This window comes from Pipra filicauda, unplaced genomic scaffold, assembly GCF_003945595.2.
Source record: "Pipra filicauda isolate LSUMZ 115617 unplaced genomic scaffold, ASM394559v2 scaffold292_size926685_pilon, whole genome shotgun sequence".
NCBI lineage: Eukaryota > Metazoa > Chordata > Aves > Passeriformes > Pipridae > Pipra > Pipra filicauda.
Window position 1 is genome coordinate 596,070 of NW_024104412.1, and position 19,219 is coordinate 615,288.

The following is a 19,219-nucleotide window of genomic DNA, read 5'->3' on the forward strand; positions in this document are numbered from 1 at the left end:
AACCATGTGAATAATGAAGTAAAAATATGAAGATAACAGTATGAATAATGAAGTAAAAATATGAAGTAACAATGTGAATAATGGAGTAAAAATATGAAGTAACAATGTGAATAATGAAGTAAAACTATGAAGTAACAACATGAATAATGAAGTAAAAATATGAAGTTAACAATATAAGGAAGTAAAAATACGAAGTTAATGATGTGCATAATGACGTAGAAATACGAAGCAGCAGCGTGAATAGTGTGAAAATACGAAGTAATAATATAATGATGATAATGATGACAATGCTACCATGTATTACCGTTCCAGTTACTCACTGTCCCTGTTAAGCCCCGTACCACACGTCTCCGTTCGGGGTGCCCGTGTGACCCCGTGGGATGCGGGAACAGCCGCCCGCCTCCAGCCCGCCCTCCTCACCCCTCGAGCCGGGCCCGCGGCACAGGCGCTTTATTCCCTTCATCCCCGTTACTCCCCGTCATTCCCGGGGCCGTGCGGGTGTTCCCGGGGTCGCTCCCTTTATTCCCTTTATCCCCGTCATTCCCGGTGCCGCGCGGGTGTTCCCGGCGCTTTATCCCCGTCATTCCCGGGGCCGCGCGGGTGTTCCCGGCGCTTTATCCCCGTCATTATTTGTTCCCGGCGCTTATCCCGTCATTCCCGGGGCATTCCCCCGTTATCCCCGTCATTCCCGGGGCCGCGCGGGTGTTCCCGGTGCTTTATCCCCGTCATTCCCGGGGCCGCGCGGGTGTTCCCGGCTCGTTATCCCCGTCATTCCCGGTGCCGCGCGGGTGTTCCTGGCGCTTTATCCCCGTTATCCCCGTCATTCCCGGTGCCGCGCGGGTGTTCCCGGCGCTTTATCCCCGTCATTCCCGGGGCCGCGCGGGTGTTCCCGGCGCTTTATCCCCGTCATCCCCGTCATTCCCGGTGCCGCGCGGGTGTTCCCGGCGCTTTATCCCCGTCATTCCCGGTGCCGCGCGGGTGTTCCCGGCTCTTTATCCCCGTTATCCCCGTCATTCCCGGTGCCGCGCGGGTGTTCCCGGCTCGTTATCCCCGTCATTCCCGGTGCCGCGCGGGTGTTCCCGGTTCGTTATCCCCGTCATTCCCGGTGCCGCGCGGGTGTTCCCGGTTCGTTATCCCCGTCATTCCCGGTGCCGCGCGGGTGTTCCGGCGCCGCTCCCGCCCCTTCCCGCCGTGCCCGGAAGGTCCCTCCCGCTCCCCGCCGTGCCCAATGCGCTCCGGGGCGGTGCCGCCCGCCATGGCCGCCCCCGCGCCGCGGCCCTGACCGACCCCGCTCCGCCCGGCCCCGGCACCGCCCGGCCCCCGCACCGCCCGGCCCCGCCGCCGACATGGGCACCGTGCACGCCCGGGTAAGGGACGGGACCGGGCCGGGGCCGGGGCACGCCCGGGTGGGCCCCGCCGGGGCCGGGAGCGCGGCCGCCGCCGCTCCGCCCGAAGGTCGTCCTGGGGCGGCCGCGCAGGGACAGGGCCGGGAGCCCGTCCCGGGCCGGGAGCGCCTCCGCTCCCTGGGTGTCTTTTCGTACGCTCACAGGACGCTGAGGGATCGGAACGGGATCATCTCGCTCCGCCACCCCCTCCTTGGGGACGCCTTCCACTATCCCGGGTTGCTCCAAGGGCCGTCCAGAAGTCCTTTGGGCACTTCCAGGGATGGGGCAGCCGCAGGTCCTCCGGGCACCCCGTGCCAGGGCCTCACCGCCCTCCCAGCCACGAATTCTTTACTAAGTAAAGGATCCCTTCCGAAGTAAACCGTTTTTTCCGATGTAAACCATTTCTTCCTAAAGAAGACCCGGGTCTTTCCCGGAGTTGACCTTCCCGCAGGAGGCGGGGGCTGGTTAAGGGGAGAGACTGTGGAAATGAAAACGGGGGAAAAAACCCCAAAAAAACAACTAAGAAAATAAAAAGCCGAAAAAACTCCCCATTGCAAACCTCAAGGCAAAGAGAAGCTGCAGCTGGCGGGGTGAGAATCAGGGTCTGTGGGGCTGCAGTGCTCGGGGAGGGCTGTGCTGCCTCACCCAGCACTTGGAGATGGTCGTGAACAGATGGATAAATCTCCAAATCCATCTACAAGTGCTCAAACAAGGGGCACGAAGGTTTTAAGTGTTCGGTTTAACGCTGAAGAACAGCTGCAGGGTCTGGCTCCAGAGTATCTGATTTAATTTCTTTATCAAATTGTTTTTCTGGCGTTCTCTGGTTTGTGTTCGTGTGTAGTATGAAGTGATACACGGTGTTGTGTGGATACAGATCGTTTGATGCTTGCCTCAAAATTTCTGGGAGTGAGAGAAGCTTCTATCTTCATTTTAACTTGATTTTGATATGTAACAGTAATTTACTCTTCCAGCAAAACAGCTGGAACTGTTAAACAATTAAATAATGCAGCAAATACTGTGTTAGTGACTTAAGACTAAAAGTAAGTTACTGAGTTATCCAATCCTGACCTCTGCTTTTCTCAGGGAAACCCTTTATTCACTCATGCTTGAATCGGTTATCTCCTGCTAAGTCTTATTTTAACTCTCTCAGGTATAGTAAGTAAAGCCATGCCCTGCTGGAAAACATTTTGATTAAAATGTTCCCCTCTGAGGTTCTCGAGCCTTATTTGAGAGGTTACTTCTAAAAGAAATGCTGGCATATAAGAGCATATAAATACATGAAAAGCAAAGTAATGTGCTGAGAATGCCCTTCTTATTTTATTGTTCTACATTCATACTCCTCTGCCTCCCAAAAACCTGAACTGGAGAAGTGACAGCCTGATTTTTTTAAAGATCCTTTTAAGAGGGTAGAATTCTTCTTTTATCGTGCCTTTAAAATTAAGTCTTTTTTTTGGAATAGTGCAGAGTATTTTTGAGAAATCATTCAAAATGGAAGCTATTTAGCTTTCATTAAGAATTTCAGCAAACAGGTAAGTGTTTACTGTGCTGGTAATTCCCCTCATTTTAGTTCTTCCCTTTGCTCTTTTCCCTTGGGATTTGATGATCACACTGCCAAGAGCCATGGTTTTTTTTTCCTTTGCAAAAGACATAAATCACTAATCAATGTACCCTATTAAAGGCAGTTTTCTTTTCATGCTTTCAGAGTTTGGAGCCTCTTCCCATGGCTGGGCCAGACTTTGGTGCCTTGGGAGAGGAGGCTGAACTGGTTGAAGTCGAACCTGAGACCAAGCAGGAAATTCTGGAAAACAAAGATGTGAGTGGCTGAACAACATCCTCATTTATTATTTTTTTTTTTTGTAGAGAGAAATGCTTTGGCACCCTTTCTTCCTTGTTTTTCCTAAGGCAACTTCCTAAGCTATGGATTGAAATGTGAAAGAATTACATTTAGTACTGTGAGTTTGATGTTATCTGGTTCCCATTCTTTTATTCTGCTGTTTATTAGATGTAATCCTTAGAGTCATACAGATGTATATGATACAGGTGGTATAATCTGAATTGTCTCTTTTATGAACTCTAGTACAGAGTCATGGAATTGTTTAGATTGCAAAAAACCATTAGGGTTATTGAGTCCAAAACCATGTCCCCAAGTGCCACATTTACATGTCTTTTAAATCCTTCCTGGGCTGGTAACTCCAATCCTTGACAACCCTTTGAAGCATTTGCAGATTTATATTTCTTTTTGACATTTACCCCTAAAATTTCCTGAAAAGGTTGGAAAAATGAGGGAAATGCAATCCCTGTAGTCCATTTGTACCAGCTGGCCCTGGGGTGTGTTGTGATTTTTGCAATAAAACTGTCTCAGATGATTATATATCAAGAGGAAAGTTTTTAAGAAAATAGAAAACCTCATAATGTGGGTGATCTTCCCTTGCATTTTAAACTGCACTACACTGGTGATAGTGATAATATCAATAGAGTTTAAATATTTGTGACTTGTAAGTTTGTTTTCTTTTAACTCTTTGCTTATGTGGAGCAGATAAAAGTAGCAAACAACTACATGTCCTGTCTTGTGTGATTTCTGCAGTTATTTATTTGTCCATACAACACAACTAAAATCCCAGCAGCTGCGCTCTGTCAGTGTTTGTTTTGCTACAACCAGTAGTAACTTTGGTATTGGAGTTGTCTTTTCTTTAATTTTTGGAACAGTTTTCCAGATTCATAGACAGCACTGATTTCTGATAGTGGAGGTTAGCAGTAATTAGCTTTTCACGTGGACAGCAGTAATTTTTGTGCACTGGTGATTTTGAGACTCATTATTGGATGCCAGTTCAGTATCTGTGTGTAAACCTCTGTTCTGTTCAGGTGGTGGTTCAACATGTGCACTTCGAGGGACTTGGAAGGACCAAAGATGACATTATCATGTATGAAATAGCTGATGTTTTCAAGGCTAAAAATCTCATTGATGTAAGTACTGGGGTGAATATCAGACCTGCTGCTTGGAAATTCAGGTTAATTAATTACAATTTCTCTCTCTTTCCTGCTTTGTGCTACTCCCTTATCGCATGGGGCGACTTTGTCATGTTTTGTGATGATTCTGATCTTGTGATACAGAAGCCAAACCTTAATATGAAATACTGGCAGATGCTGCATTTTCTGATGTGTTCAGCTCAGAGATGTTGTGAGGTGGCAAACAGATGGTTTTTTTCAGCTTCATTCTTCCCATTTGAGAATTTCTAACTGTGTAGGTGACACTTCCAGTTAATTTGCTGAAGATAAATTATTGGGACTCAGCACAGTGGAGCAAAGTGTGAGTTAGGCTGGATCTCCCTGCACTTTTAGGTGGTGATCCCTTCTGGAGCATGGCTGGCAATTAGACCTCTAAATTGGTCTAAATTTATACAGGTTAGACTGTTTGGTGTTTGCCAAAACCAGGGGCCCCCTGTATAAGTGTAACTACTTACAGGTGTATAAGTTGAATATTATTTGAATAACAGGTTCAAGTATTACAACAATTAAGAAGCAAACTAACAAAAGGTAGGAATTGAGCCATATGCTCTGGGTTGGTTTATTTCTTTACAGATGCAAGTCTTAAAACATCTTAACAGGTGAATTAACGTTCATGTTGTGAATGTTGTTTTTGAAGTTGCATGTATGTGCCCTTGTATACAAAATCTGTGAATATTTTACAACTTTACCTGCACTTTAACTATTTTTTTTTTTTTTGGTAATCTGAAAGACTCAAATGGACTGGACCATCCTGAAGGTCCCTTCCAACCCAAACTACTCTGTGATCCTGTGGCTGAGCTGCTTTTCTCATCCTGTAGGTCATGAGAAAATCACACGAAGCTCGTGAAAAGCTGCTTCGTTTAGGAATCTTCAGACAGGTGGATGTTCTGATTGACACCTGTCAAGGTGGGTCTCCCCTCATTAATCCTCCCCTTCTTCCTCATACACACACTCTTTAATGTATAACTTGCTCTCTTCTGTACCTTCATATATTTTAAATGAACACATGGGTGTGCTGTACATACAAATATGTGTCCACATCCATTATCCTTAGGAAGAAGATGTATTTTCACAGATCTGTAAATATGTGTATTTAAGTACTGTAGACATGCAAAAATGAGTGAATTTCCAGCACTTAAATAATTACAGTAAACATCCCTTAATCCACAGTTTCAAGGAATATGTGAGGGAAAGCTTGAAGCTGTGCCCTGTATTTCTGTGTATCACACATCCCAAATTCTGCACTGATATCCAAGTGACATCTTTTTCTCAAGTAATTTCTCTTTATAATGTGGGCTTTTATTGTCCTTTAACTCAACCAGTTTTCAAGTAGTTCAAGTAATCTTGTCTGCATTTTTTAAGCAACTATAGAGATAACATACACTTGTTTGTTTGTTTATGTAGGAGATGATGCCCTTCCAAATGGTTTAGATGTGACCTTTGAGGTGACAGAATTGAGAAGGTTAACTGGAAGCTATAACACCATGGTTGGCAACAATGAAGGCAGCATGGTATGGATTATTTCAAATTATGCCTTTTGGTCTTCCTCTTAGTTTCAAAGCTAGCAAGGATTTTGGTGATCCAAACCAAATTATTTTCTTGATCCAGCTTTACTAAGGCTTTGCCAGACCTTTGTGTCTAAAGAGTCTTTGTATTAGTCAGGCTTTCATTCAGCAAAAGCCTATTTTGAGCTAAGGGAGAATCCTCTGGCTTCCAGCTCAGCATGTTAATTTTTTTAATTCTTGAAACTACTTGTATTATTTCTTGATAGTGGTTAAGATGTTTTATCTACTGGAGGGATAAGTAGGGAATCTGGAATTTCCTTTCTACGAGATATATTTAAAGTATTTTTCTTCTCAGTCAAAATGCTTTATATTTGACTTAGAAATTGTTCTTGTTTTTCACTATTTTAGCCCAGTAACAATTATTGTGGGCTGCAGAACACGAAGTTTTCACAGATCATATGAACTGTGGGGCTTGTTTTCTTATGATTTAATTAAAGATGCATCAGATTAAAATCCTGTGTGAAAAATATTTACCAATTGACACAAAAAAAATCCCTTCTGGTGTGGGCACATGGTGGTTCCAGGTGCCCATCCTGCACCCTTCCTGCCTCCTCACGTGCACAGGGCAGCTGTGCCTGGGGCTGGGAGATAAGCCAGATCAAGGGACTCATCCCTTTCTTCTTAGGGGTATTTTTAACCTGGGTAAGATGCTGCATGACTCAGGGGATGGTGCTGTGCATGTGCAAGGGGAGCAGGAACTGGGTGAGTTGAGAGCTGCTTATGCAGCTCCACTGCCAAAAGCCCTGCCCAGGGTGTCGTGGCCTGAAGGAAACCAGCAGGGGATCCTTGTTGGTTCCTGTGCTGCTGAAAACTCACTGAAAGCTGCTTTGGTTTCCCTTTTTGGACTCAGCCTCCTCTTCTTTCAGATTTTAATTTGTTACAGAGAAGGAAAACTTGTGGATGCTCTAAAAGCAGGACTTGTATTGGCAACATATTATGTTTCCTTAGGAGTTGAATAGATTTGACATTTATTCTGATCTCTTAAATTCACCTGAAGCCTGAATTATATTTCGTACTAAAAGCCCTTTCTGGTTAGATGAATAACTGCCTAGTAGCCATCATTACAAAGTTCAGGTGACTGATTTGCTTCCAACAGCTGTTAGGCAAAAGTAGTCAGGATTTGGGAACTTTTTAACATTCTTTTACAATAGAAGACACAACAAGAGTGCAGTCCTGCTTGGAGAAAACCTGCTCCATCCTTGCTGCCAAAAGGATGCAAGGAATTTGTGCCATGACAGGCAGAAGTGTTTCAGTAGTTTCTGGAGAACTGTAAGGGTGTTGTACTGCCATCAGGACTGGTTGCAAAAGGACCTTGTTACTCAAAACAAAAACACAGGGAAGTGACTCTGGAGTGATAATTTTCCATTGGCTTTGGTTATGATAATGTTACATGACAATTATTTTCCTGCCTTTGCTGCTGGTGCAAAGAGAAATCCAACTTAAAAGAAAAACACATTTGCTAACAAGTACTTTTAATGTCTTCATTTCTTATTCTCATGGCAGATATGCTTGTCTTCAGCACGTGATTAAGATGCAAGACAGCAAAACTATGAAATGTTATGATGTGGGATTTTTTTGTTTTTGTTTTGTTGTTGTTTTTTTTTTTTTTTCTTTTCTGTAGGTCCTCGGGCTCAAGTTCCCAAATCTCCTTGGGCGTGCAGAAAAAGTCACCTTCCAGTTCTCCTATGGAACAAAGGAAACTTCATATGGCCTGTCCTTCTTCAAACCCCGGCCTGGAAACTTTGAAAGAAAGTAGGGGATGCATTTTTGAGTACATCTTTTTTTAACTGAATGAATATAAAGCAAGTAATCAGATCTTTCATCGAGTAATAATTACATTTATTCCTTTCCCGGGGGGGTCTGTTAATGATGGAGCAGAGCTGGTTTCTTAAGTTTTTGTGATTATTCAAAATTCCACCTACTTAAATAATTTCCTTTTAAAACCTGCCAGTAATGTTGTGTTTCAGTTTTGCAGTTAATGTGTATAAAGTGACTGGACAGTTCCCTTGGAGCTCTCTCCGTGAAACAGATAGAGGAATATCAACAGAATGTAATGTAAGTGGAGCACAAGAGCTTGTGGAACACACACTTCATTTACTCTTCATTTGGGTCACAGAGCTGGCTTTTGCAAATGTTTGGTTTACTTTTTTATGCTTGAATCACTTGTGCACTGGGCTGACATCTCATTTATTTGACAGAGGTCAGCAATTTGGAGATGACAGAGGTCATGCACTTCAGTCTTCTTGTTAGAATCCAGTCTTATTTTGGCCATATAAAAATGCCAGTGTGTTTTTCTCCAAATTCTTTATGTTTCAGATTATCATTTCAGAGAGGTAGCTGCTTGCCTACCTTCCTGTATCAGCCCAATGCAAGATATTTTTTGTTTGGGATGGAAAAAAGGGGTGTGGAGAAACTCTCTGGGCCGGAGCAGAATTAGCACTACTCTGAAGTGAAAAAGGGTTTCTCTCTGATTCAAGGAGTTTGGAAAGAAAGCCATAGACTCAAGTATTAAAAACAGTTGTTTTAATTTTGTAAGAGTTTTTTCATGTCTTACTCAATTCCTTTTTTGCAGTTTCCAGTCTGGAAGACCAATCACACCGTGAAGTGGGAGGGTGTGTGGAGGGAGCTTGGCTGCCTTGCTAGAACAGCGTCCTTCTCTGTTCGAGAAGAAAGTGGACACTCTCTTAAATCCTCTCTCTCTGTAAGGCTTTCCCATGATCATTGTTTAGAACACATTATTTTGTGTCATCTCACACTTAAGAATGACCTTTCTGTCTTAGTGGGGGTGGTGTTGCTTTACCTCAAACATCTTTTGCTGCGTTTGGTCTCACCTGCCACCTGTTTTTGCAGAGTTGCCTTGTTTTTTAGCAGTAAATTTCCCAATCCTGCTCTTGCCATGCCTTTTCTAAACATTCCTCTGGCAGTTTTTGGTCACTTGTCATCTTTCACAAATGACAGGGGATGAACTATTTGCAGATTACTGTCACAAAATTGGTGTTTTAAACTGGGGCATTGCTGCTGCTCTGTTCCTTGTGTGTACCGTGGGCAGAAAATAGAAAATAAGATAAAAAATGTATGTGTTTCATGTGGCCTCTAAATTCAAAACTAAGGTATATTTTTCCCAAATCCATAAAGCTACACTAGCCTTAGCTGTCTTCCACTGTTTGCACAACTTTTGAAGGAAAATAATAGTGTCACTCTGAGCTATTCAACAGACAATGAGAACCTAAACCCAATTTTTATATTCTTTTCAGCATGCCATGGTAATTGATTCCAGGAACTCCTCAATCTTGCCAAAACGAGGTGCTTTGCTGAAAATCAATCAGGTAGTATTAAACCACTTATGCTGTTATTGGGTTTCTTATCTGTGGGTTTGAGGTAGTCTTAATTTATCTAATTGATGTTCACGTTAAAAATGCCTAAAGTTAGAAATTAGTCTTAAATTGACTGGGAGACAGTGAGGACCAGTATTTACTGAACCTTTTAAAATCAGGCAGCTCTTCTTTGGGGCAAATTTTCATTTGTATTTATATTTTCATCCACTGGTCAAACAGCACAGCCTCTCCATGCCCCTCTCCATCAGCATTCAAGTGTTTATTAGCTGAGAGACACTATTCCTGACAGTATTTACTCTGCACTTTTAGTAGTTATTAATTAGTCCTTCTTTTCTAACTCTGTCGTGTAAGACTGAGAATTTGTAAGTCTGAGAATTTGAAGTGAAAGACTGAGTAAAAATAACTCCCCAAGGCATACACGTGTATCATTTTGGCAGAGAAAATGGTTTTCACTCTTGTTACGTTCAGAGTTTTTCTAAAAGCTGGGTTAATACTTCAGAAACAATGATTTTTGCAATGCTTTAGAAGCAGATTGTTCTGAAATGCCATTGGAGCTAAAAGTGCCACATGTAGACAATGCTTTTAAGGGAAGAAACACGTAATATCTGTTAAAACTTCCATAAACTTCTGTCCTTGCAGGAGCTGGCTGGTTACACAGGTGGAGATGTGACCTTTCTAAAAGAGGATTTTGAGTTTCAGTTGAATAGGCAACTTCCCTGGGACTCGGTAATTTTTTTTAAAATATTTTTAAAAATATTTTTGTATTTAATAGCACTTGATCTGAAGTTTATCTGACATTATTGAACCTGTGTCTTATGATGATTTTTCACCATGGATTAGTAAGAAGATCATGAAAGATGGATGGTGCAGGTATCTTGGTTTGTTTCTTTGGAACAAAGAACTACTCTTTATTTTTTATCTTATATTCCTGCCTTGCACAGTCAGTTGAGAAATGGCCATTCTTGAAAGAACAGCTTGACAATTAACCATGTGAACACTTTTCCTTCCAGAAATAATGTTGCTCATGTCTGTTCTTTGTGATTTTTCAAAAACTTTGAGAGCTTTTCAAAAACTTCAAAGGTTTGAAACTTTGTTTCACCTGGTTATGAATATTCTGACTAATCTTGGGGTTTTTTCTGTCATTGAAATTATGAATGTATAACTATTAATTTTGGTATCCTAGCATGTAATTATTTCCTCTGTGTAAAATTATTGGGAAAGAATGTTTCATGAACTTCAGCTTCCTACAAGAACATAGAGATCCTAAGTTTCAGGCAGCTTTAACAACATAGACCTAGTATTAGGTGGAAATAGGTTTTTTCTGCTTATTGAAATAAGAATTTCGATATATCTTAGGAATATTTCTGTCTGTATTTAGAAAGAAGTTGTATTTTGCAGTAAGTTCCTCTCATAGCTGAGTGGGGAATTGAACAGCAAGTTATTATGAAGATTTAAAAATCAGAGGTTACAATAATTTGCATCCCGAAAGTATTAAAAATAGATCTCACTGTCTGGCAATGGTACCTCTAGCTGGTACATAGGCAGCAAGAAATTATTAAATGTGTTTGTTACAGTGATTTGGGTATCAAGAATTACTCACTATAGGTAAACAGTAGTGCTGTATGTTTAATTAATGTCAATATAGTGAGTTGTAGAGGGTGATTTCATTTAACTGTAAGGCTGATTTACAGACAGGTAAATAACTGTACAATTTACAGACAGGTAGTAATTGCCAAAAAATTGTATTTTTGGCAGTTATTTGTTGGACTTTGGGTTTCAAAGTGCCAGGAGTAATTTATGTCAGCAGTGTTGTCTTTATTTCAAGAAAATTACTGAGAAAATAGGAGCTGGATGAGGTGGAAGTGGATGTTGTGGAAGTGGCACTTGGTTCAGATGTGCTGTGTTGACTTTTTCAAGGCAAAGCACTGCGTGAAAGAAAGAGGGCAGCAGCCACCCAGAGTTTCCTGAAAATCCCACCACACATCCCACACTGCTGGTGTGATATCCATGCACACACCGTGGTCAGCTCACGGGAGCTCTGGCTGCTACTGAGCAACGAAATCTTAACTGTCCTAGGGAAATTAAGTATTCTCTGTTCACAAACAACTTCTTTTCCTCTCCAAAGGTCTTTTCAACGTCACTCTGGGGCGGAATGTTGGTGCCTATTGGAGACAAACCATCCAGTATAGCTGACAGGCAAGTTTGTTAAATCTTTGGGGTTTGGGTTTTTTTCCAGTGAATGTGCATAGAAAACTCTAGAAGAGAGAAGCAGCAGTAGCTCTGGTTCTGAGAAGAATAAAGTGTCTCTAGGTAGCTTTAATTGCATGTTGGTACTCCAGCCATTTTCATAGGGGGGTAGTGCAGATTTACAATTTGCTGTATGGTAGCTCTGCCTGCCAATATTTATGGTTGCAAAACGGTATTTACCATCTGCAGAAGTTTGTAGCAGGCACAAGTACCTGTGTTTTCAGACACAAAGCCCTATTGTAACTGTTTGCCTTGTAGACAGTTTTACTAAGCCTGTTCCAAAGTTGCCTTCCAGGTGAAGCATTGCATTTAATTTGGCTGTGTTCCCCAGGTTTTACCTCGGAGGACCAACGAGTGTGCGTGGGTTCAGCATGTACAGCATTGGACCCCAGAGTGAAGGTCTGGAACCCTTAAATCCCACTCCTCTGGCAGTACTGCAAATATCTGTGTGTCACATTCTGTCCTCAAGCTTTGTGTAGCCTGAAAACTATTGCACTCATTCTGTACTTTGGGAATTGTTATGGCTTTGATCTGTTGTAAACCAGGTGTGTGTTCAGACTTTCATACTCCCGGCGTGTCACTTTAATTAGTAACAAACTTCAAGCTGAAAAAGTTCCCAAAACATGGTTATAGCAACAGTCACATTAGATCTCTTGTTTGATACTCTGTTTGATTCCTGAGCAAATGCTCAGGTAGCTTAAAGGAAAGGTGATGTGCTCCACAGAGATGTTTTGAGAGGCAGTTCTATTCCTTCCTCTGTTATCAACAGGTTCAATATTCACTACAGTTTAAAGCTAATTGTTTTACTGTGCCAATTTCCCATTTTTAAAACTAAGACAAGTATTGCACACGTGTTCAGGGGATAGTTCTGATGACCCAAGAGTAGGATGAGGGAATGAAGAAAAAAGCACTTCCCTTGGATTGTGTAAGTGCTGATTTTTTTACTTCATAGTGTTGAGGTTAGAGAAAGAGAGAAGCCAGGGGTAGAAATGCAGTGTAAAACAACTCATGGGTGTTTTCTTGTACCTTTAACAACTGGTTCTTTTAATATATTCCACAGTAAAAGCTTTTATTCCAACATTTTGCCCAAACAGGTGATTACCTGGGAGGAGAAGCCTACTGGGCTGGGGGTGTTCACCTGTACACCCCTCTCCCTTTCCGGCCAGGCCGTGGAGGCTTTGGAGATCTTTTCCGGACACATTTCTTCCTTAATGCTGGGAACCTCTGCAATCTTAACTATGGTAAGATCAGTAGAACAAAAAAAAAACCTTCTTCCCCATGTATAAAGCAAAAAGGAGAGCTGCTCTGTGTCTGTTTACTCAGAAGCAGCTTGTTTACTGTGTGTGTTTTGGTGCCTGTCAAAAACCTGCTGCTTTTAACTTACATGTTTGCCAGTAATTTATTGAGCTCTCCACATAAATTCCAGCACAACTTGTAGGAAAGAGACCCAGGGTGGTAACAGTAGTAGCTTTGAATTGGTGATATTTGCAGGCCAGTGTGGTAATTAACATTTCCTATATTACCCCATTCTGAAGGGAGATGATTCTAATGTTTACTGGGATGAACTAAATAAAAAGTGGTGGCATGAGGGTGTGGTGGCTGGTGGGATTTCTTTTCCCTCCCATCCCCAACATTTTTCAAAACATATTTCATTGATTTGGAGTATGGCTTTGCAATATGATTTCAGTCAGTTTTAGGATATAGTGAGATTTGGTGTCTGCCTGACTTGATGTAAGAAAGGCAGCATCCCCATGGGAGGGAGACACTTAATGCACAATTGAAGGGCAGATTAATCACCTCAAAATAATAAGAGACACACTAATTAGAGAATAGAATCACGGAATGGTTTGGGTTAGAAGGGACCTTAAAGCTCATCTCGTTCTGCCATGGGCAGGGACACCTTCCACTAGCCCAGGTTGCTCAGAGCCCCATCCAACCTGGCCTTGGACACTTCCAGGGATGGGGCAGCCACAGCTTCTCTGGGCAACCTGTGCCAGGGCCTCCCCACCCTCCCAGGGAAATTTCTTCCTAATATCCAATCTAACCCTCCTCTCTGTCAGTGTGAAGCCATTCCCCCTTGTCCTGTCACTACATGATCCTGTAAATAGTCTCTCCAACTTTCTTTTAACACTCTTTAGGTACTCTGAGGGAGTACTAAAGACATTTAAGGTTCTTGCTAGTAAGCCCCCCATAGTGGGAAATGAAGATCAGCAGCAATCCAAGTAAAATCCCAGTAGTTTGAGTCCAAGGTTCTTGGCATTTTTGAGAGTTGTGGGCAGTGAATAAGTTTTGATTCTGCAGGAGCTGCCCCTAAACAGTCTGTCTTCTAGCTCTTAAAATCCAGTTAGCCTGGGATCACCTTGACAGTCTTTGATCCTGGTTCTCCTGCTCTTTTGGTTGCAGGTGATGGTCCCAGAGCTCACCTGAAGAAGCTGGCAGAGTGTATCCGCTGGTCTTACGGGGCCGGAATTGTGCTCCGACTGGGAAACATTGCCAGGCTAGAACTTAACTACTGCTTCCCCATGGGAGTACAGGCTGGGGACAGGTTGGTTTCTTACCCCAAATTCTTCAGTAGTAACTGGGTATTTTTTACTGCACTTCTGTCTGATTTATCAGATAGAATTGGTGCCTTTTAGTTTTGCCTAAAAGGGATTTTTGAGCACTCGCTGCTGCTCTTCCAGCCCACTGTGCTCATGTTGGTTCCACAGCACATCTTGGTTTAAGGCTTTGTTTCTCAAGTTTCAGAGTTCATTGAACTTGAGATCAGCTGTTGAAATGTATGAATAGCTGTGCAACAGGCTTTATTTCTTTAGGGCAAATGATCACTCCAACACCTAATGGGGTTTTCTGAAGCCTTCCAGAACGAAATGATTGGATAAATACCCAGTTTAATGTCTTTGTTTGAAAAATGGAAACAAGTTTAGGTATAGATAAAGAGGAAGGCATAACAAATTAATTTGTTAGCAACCAATTATCCCAAACCAAGCAAATATTACAGTATGCAGTAAAAAGCTTCAGGGGGCCTGTTCTTTGTCGCCTGTGAATATTGTGTGAGATATTCTGTATTTCATACAGGAGTTGGGTTATGTTTCCACTTATCATTCAATGGGAATGAATAATAGCAATTTGAAAATCAGGACCTTTATTTTGCAAATGTAAACACTCCGTATGAATGACAGATTGACAAAGCAAAAGCCCTTTGTTGGGTAACATTTGAATTAAAACTCTTCCAAAGATTGAAAACTGTGGGAATTTGGGGATAGGGAGAAAGGACTTTAATTTCATCAATCCCTTGTGTATCACTTACACTGTTTATTATTTGTTTCTTTTCAGGATATGTGACGGTGTTCAGTTCGGAGCAGGAATAAGATTTCTATAATACAGAAACATTTTACATCACTAAATGAAATTGTGCTCTGTCATTGAAATCAAGGCTATAATATACTTTGATAAGGTCTGACTTTTTTCCTTGAAATACAGATACACATCTGAGTGATTTACCTCTTGGACTCCCCAAGAAACTACATTAAATAATTATGCTGTAAAGGTTCATTGTACCTCTGATTCTTATCAAAGCTGGGAGAGTGTTTGTAGGAGTGTAGCTATTTTATCTTACAGCTTTTGTGTTCCATATTTTATCTAGCTTTTAGTTATTAGTTTTTACTTAAAAATTTGGAAGTTATGTCAGATATTGGCTCTTGGATACTGTCCATGTAATTATAGTTGTCATTGGCCTGCATGGCCTTCCCTCTTCCAACCACAGTTCTCACAAGTGGGAGTATGGTTGGAATGGAAATTAAGGGGTTTTTCTCCATCATCAGTTTCTGTGAGCAAATGACCCTGAAAAAATCTGTTATGTGTCAAAAATTATACCATTTTAGTGGTTCTAAGTGAACCAAAATGTTCTGGTTTGAATATATTTCACTGTTGTCAGTCGCCTCTATTTAAATGCCTCCTGCAATCTGAACTGCATACTGTAAAAATTCAAGTCATCTGTCTAGCACAACAAACAGTAAAATCAGAACTTGGAAAGGGTCAGGGTTCTCAGCTCTGAGGTGGTTTTGAGTGCTTTAATGCTCTCAGTTGCAAAAAGGGACTGTAGACGTGATGATGTGGTGCTGCCTTGTTTGCCTGCGTGTGAGAGGTTTGTCTCTACTGACTTGTTGAGGTGCAAATTTCACTTCAAAGTCACCTCCTGCTTTATCACTTGGTGTATGTTCCAGTTTCCAAGGCTGGACTAATTCACTGGTTCAATCCTAAGTATTTATCTTTGAAGATACTTGGATACTGATTTTTTATATGCATCAATCCTGTGTGGTCATCCTAAGAGAATCTGATCTTGGAGTCCATTTTCACTGCATCCAAATTTATATTTCTTTTGTTATTAAGTTCTGGCAAATTTAAAATCCAAACACAAAGAAGATTCTGGGAGAATGGAACAGAAATACAGGAGCTGTTGTACTCCTGATTTTTTTCTGCTTGACTGAAGACAGGTTTGGAAATACTGCTGCACTACTTGACTTGGCTGAATGCTGTCAGGACTGCCATCAAATCTTGTTCCCAATCAAGTCAGACTCCACTCTTTTTAAGAGAGACCACAGTTTTAAACATTGCTTTAGCATTGGTATGTACTGCTGTTGTGGTAATACAGTGACTAAATCTGGTTTTGTTGATAATTCTCTAAAATATGAAGGCTAGAAGCTGATTTGCAGAGCTCTGCTTGACCAAACATCGTTCCCTCCTTTATGAAGTAGCAGCAACAGGCTCACAGATGTTCCAAATTGTGTGAATGACAGAAGTCAGCCCTTTTTCAAATAGCAAAATTCAATCTAAAAAGCTTTTCCAGTGCGTTTATCCAAGAGCTACTGTAACAAGGACATATTTAATTAAGCGTTTCTGATGATTTTTTTGTTGTTGTTATGAGATAAAATATGAAACTATGTTAAGAATGTCAACAAATGTTATTAGTTTTTCTCCAGCACTATCGACATTTTGACATGCAAAAACATTTTTGATGGGAATGTTTAGATACCAAAATACTGTTAGGGTGTTCTCCTAGGAGTTCAAAGTTAATGTGTACTCTGTTGCCTTAAGAACTCTGTTTTGTGCACATTTTTTACTAAAGGCTGCACAAGTGTAATCCTTTAATGTGACACGAGAGCCCCAAGTATCAGTTGGCTGTTTGAGAGGGCTCAGTAGTTTCTGAGCTGAGCAGGCCTAGAGAAAGAGCCTCCAGCCCAGTGTGCATGTCAAGCAGCAGCCAGTCCATAATTCAGTTTGAGGGAAGTGTGGCCTCTGTGAGAAATTAGGGAGAAATGGAAGAAATTGCTGCAGAGGCCTTTTGAGCACATCTGCTGACAGAGCTGGCTGTGCCACTCACCATAACATTGTCCACCAAGATAAAGGGAGCAAAATCATCTTCCATGAGCCTCTTCCTGTCGTTGTTTCCCTGCTGGTTTTGCACCACGTTGAAAGGTAACATTTTCTCAGGATGTATGACAGGTATATCACAGTATTGAAAGTATTCCTGTATTCCTCTGGGAGGAACATCTGGGTTATGTGGTTGCTTCTGTAGAATATTGATGTGATTAATATACTCCTATTTAAAATCTATTGCATAGGCTCAAATAATTAGGGTGGATAAGACAGAAATCAGAATTCCAGAAGCTGCTGTAGTGCTGAGCTGGCTCAGTGGGAGAACAGCTCTGGACAGACCTGAATCCATGTTCTTGGCACGGAGTTTCTGGCCAGAGTTATTGGTGTAAATAAAGTTATTGGTGATAAAAGGAGTAAGGCCTGGGATTCAAAAACATGGTGTTTGCTTAAATGGGTAGTTTTGGATGTGACTTTACCTCAAGTTGCTCTTGCTTTTATAGCCATGGCCACTGCTGGGGACAGAGGGGGTGAGCAATCCCTCCAAATGGCACACCCAAAACGACCGCCCGTGTGGACTCTTCCTTTTATGTGAATAATGCTGAGGTTGCAGATACTGTCAGAATGACAGTTTCTTCAGCTCTGATGTTACTTTACTTCCCAAAGCCTTTTCTGGGGGCTGAAGGAGGCCTGGGAGGGAGAGGACTGTGTTTTTTGGGACAAGGGTTGGATGGTGTCACTGCTGTGTCAGGGGCACCTCCGAGCCAAGTGAGGAGGTGACAGCAGTGAGGAGCAGGGCTAAAGTTTGCACCACCATCCTAAGGCAGTGGGTGATTTCTTGGAGCTGTTCCACTTACATTAAAAACCTGAAAGTGCTCTTTATATGTGGGAGATGTGCTGTTATTAGGTGCTGTTAATGAGTAGGTTTCTAGGGAGCTTAGGGGAAGGTGGAGGAGGGAACTGGGAGGTTGTTAGAACATAAGGGACAGGTTTGCTGCCATACTGAGAACACAACTGATTTAAAAATACAGGCTTTACAGATAAAATATGATGCTGACCTCAGCAATATGGAAATGTGCTCCAACTTAAGTACCTTTGCTGTCACTCAGTGCCTTCTTTGATACAAAAAATCTTTACTGCCAATGGAAATCTCTGCAGAGATGTAGCAACTAATGTTTAATACTTACTACAAAATTTTGTCAGGCATCTGTGTAGGAACTGCTATCCATGCTGTGCCCTTGGAGGGAAGCATTCCAAGTCTTTCTGTCCCACCTGTGATCAAACATGCAGGGAAAAGTGGGAGGGGGTCAGGTTGGCTCTCCCTCCTCTGGACTGAGTGAGCAGTTACATGAAAAAGCAGGAGTTTTCACTGGCATGTTACAGGGGAATAAAACACCCTTGCCCCTTTCTGGGAATATTAAGGAGCTGGTCAGATGTGTGGAAGATCATTCTGAACCTTGTATGGGATGACATAAGAAAATGATGCTAAAAATACAGAGTTTGGGTGTAGGTTTGTCCTGCCATTCTTGTTTTCAGAAGGGCTGGAGCCTGGCAGCCACAGCAGCAGGAATCCTTTCCAGGAGGGTTTTTGCACATCATCTTCACCGTGGAAAGGTTGTTGAAATAGTGTAATTGGGTGTATGTTTTATGACAGCAGTGCTAAATGCCTGTTAGCAACTGTAGGTAAGTGCTCTTGGATGATTTTAACTTAATTGGGACAAGACTTTATGCTGGGTATGTTCTGTGCAAGTGAGAGCATTCAGCTTTCTTCTCTTGTGAAGCAAAAAAAATGCAGCCCAGCATGCAGCTGGTAGAGCCAATGTCTGCAGGGAATAAATGGTCTCTGTAAAAGCTTTCCAGTTAAACAGAATACAGAACAGAAGTTGCTCTGAAGAAAATCAGTAGCATCAGTTAAGTGGTGCTTTTCTACCTCAGTATTGAATAAATAATGTTATTTAAAAAACAAACAACAAAAAAACCAAACACCAGCACACACATCCCCTAACATATTTCATTTATCTGGCAGATCAGGAAGAAAAATTAACTTTTGTGTCAATAAGGTATCTATCATCTTAGAAAATCAGTACAGGTGTTGTTATAATAAGACTGCAGTGATTTCCTAGTTTAAAAAAAGAGGGTGGTTTTGCTTTGCTTCAATACCTGAAGAATTTTCAGAGGCCATATATTCTCTGTCATCATTATTTTGTGGTGCATCTGATTGCAGTAATCTCAGGTAGTCCAAAATGTTGAAAGCAGTATAAAATGCTGTAAGGTTAAAGCAGAGGGAACAGAAACCTCTGTGGAAAAG

The 19,219-nt window shown here is 41.8% G+C and overlaps 1 protein-coding gene across 1 annotated transcript; it reads left to right on the top strand.

Annotated features, from left to right (window-relative positions):
- Positions 1 to 1,241: 1,241 nt before the first annotated feature.
- SAMM50 (SAMM50 sorting and assembly machinery component) lies at positions 1,242 to 18,890 on the top strand. Its single transcript, XM_027730154.2, has 15 exons — positions 1,242 to 1,367; positions 3,088 to 3,198; positions 4,248 to 4,349; positions 5,210 to 5,297; positions 5,796 to 5,902; positions 7,578 to 7,708; positions 7,924 to 8,011; positions 8,529 to 8,657; positions 9,211 to 9,282; positions 9,931 to 10,017; positions 11,417 to 11,487; positions 11,870 to 11,937; positions 12,633 to 12,779; positions 13,942 to 14,083; positions 14,872 to 18,890. Exons 1-15 carry the CDS (start codon positions 1,347 to 1,349, stop codon positions 14,915 to 14,917), a joined length of 1,410 nt encoding a protein of 469 aa, XP_027585955.1. The 5' UTR covers positions 1,242 to 1,346; the 3' UTR covers positions 14,918 to 18,890.
- Positions 18,891 to 19,219: the final 329 nt, after the last annotated feature.

Bases quoted from the DNA above. Each gene is read 5' to 3' on its own strand.
- SAMM50 (XM_027730154.2), top strand. From the start codon at position 1,347: ATGGGCACCGTGCACGCCCGG. The intron at 3,199-4,247 runs GTGAGTGGCTGA...TGTTCTGTTCAG, and splicing joins AAATTCTGGAAAACAAAGAT to GTGGTGGTTCAACATGTGCA. The intron at 4,350-5,209 runs GTAAGTACTGGG...CTCATCCTGTAG, and splicing joins AGGCTAAAAATCTCATTGAT to GTCATGAGAAAATCACACGA.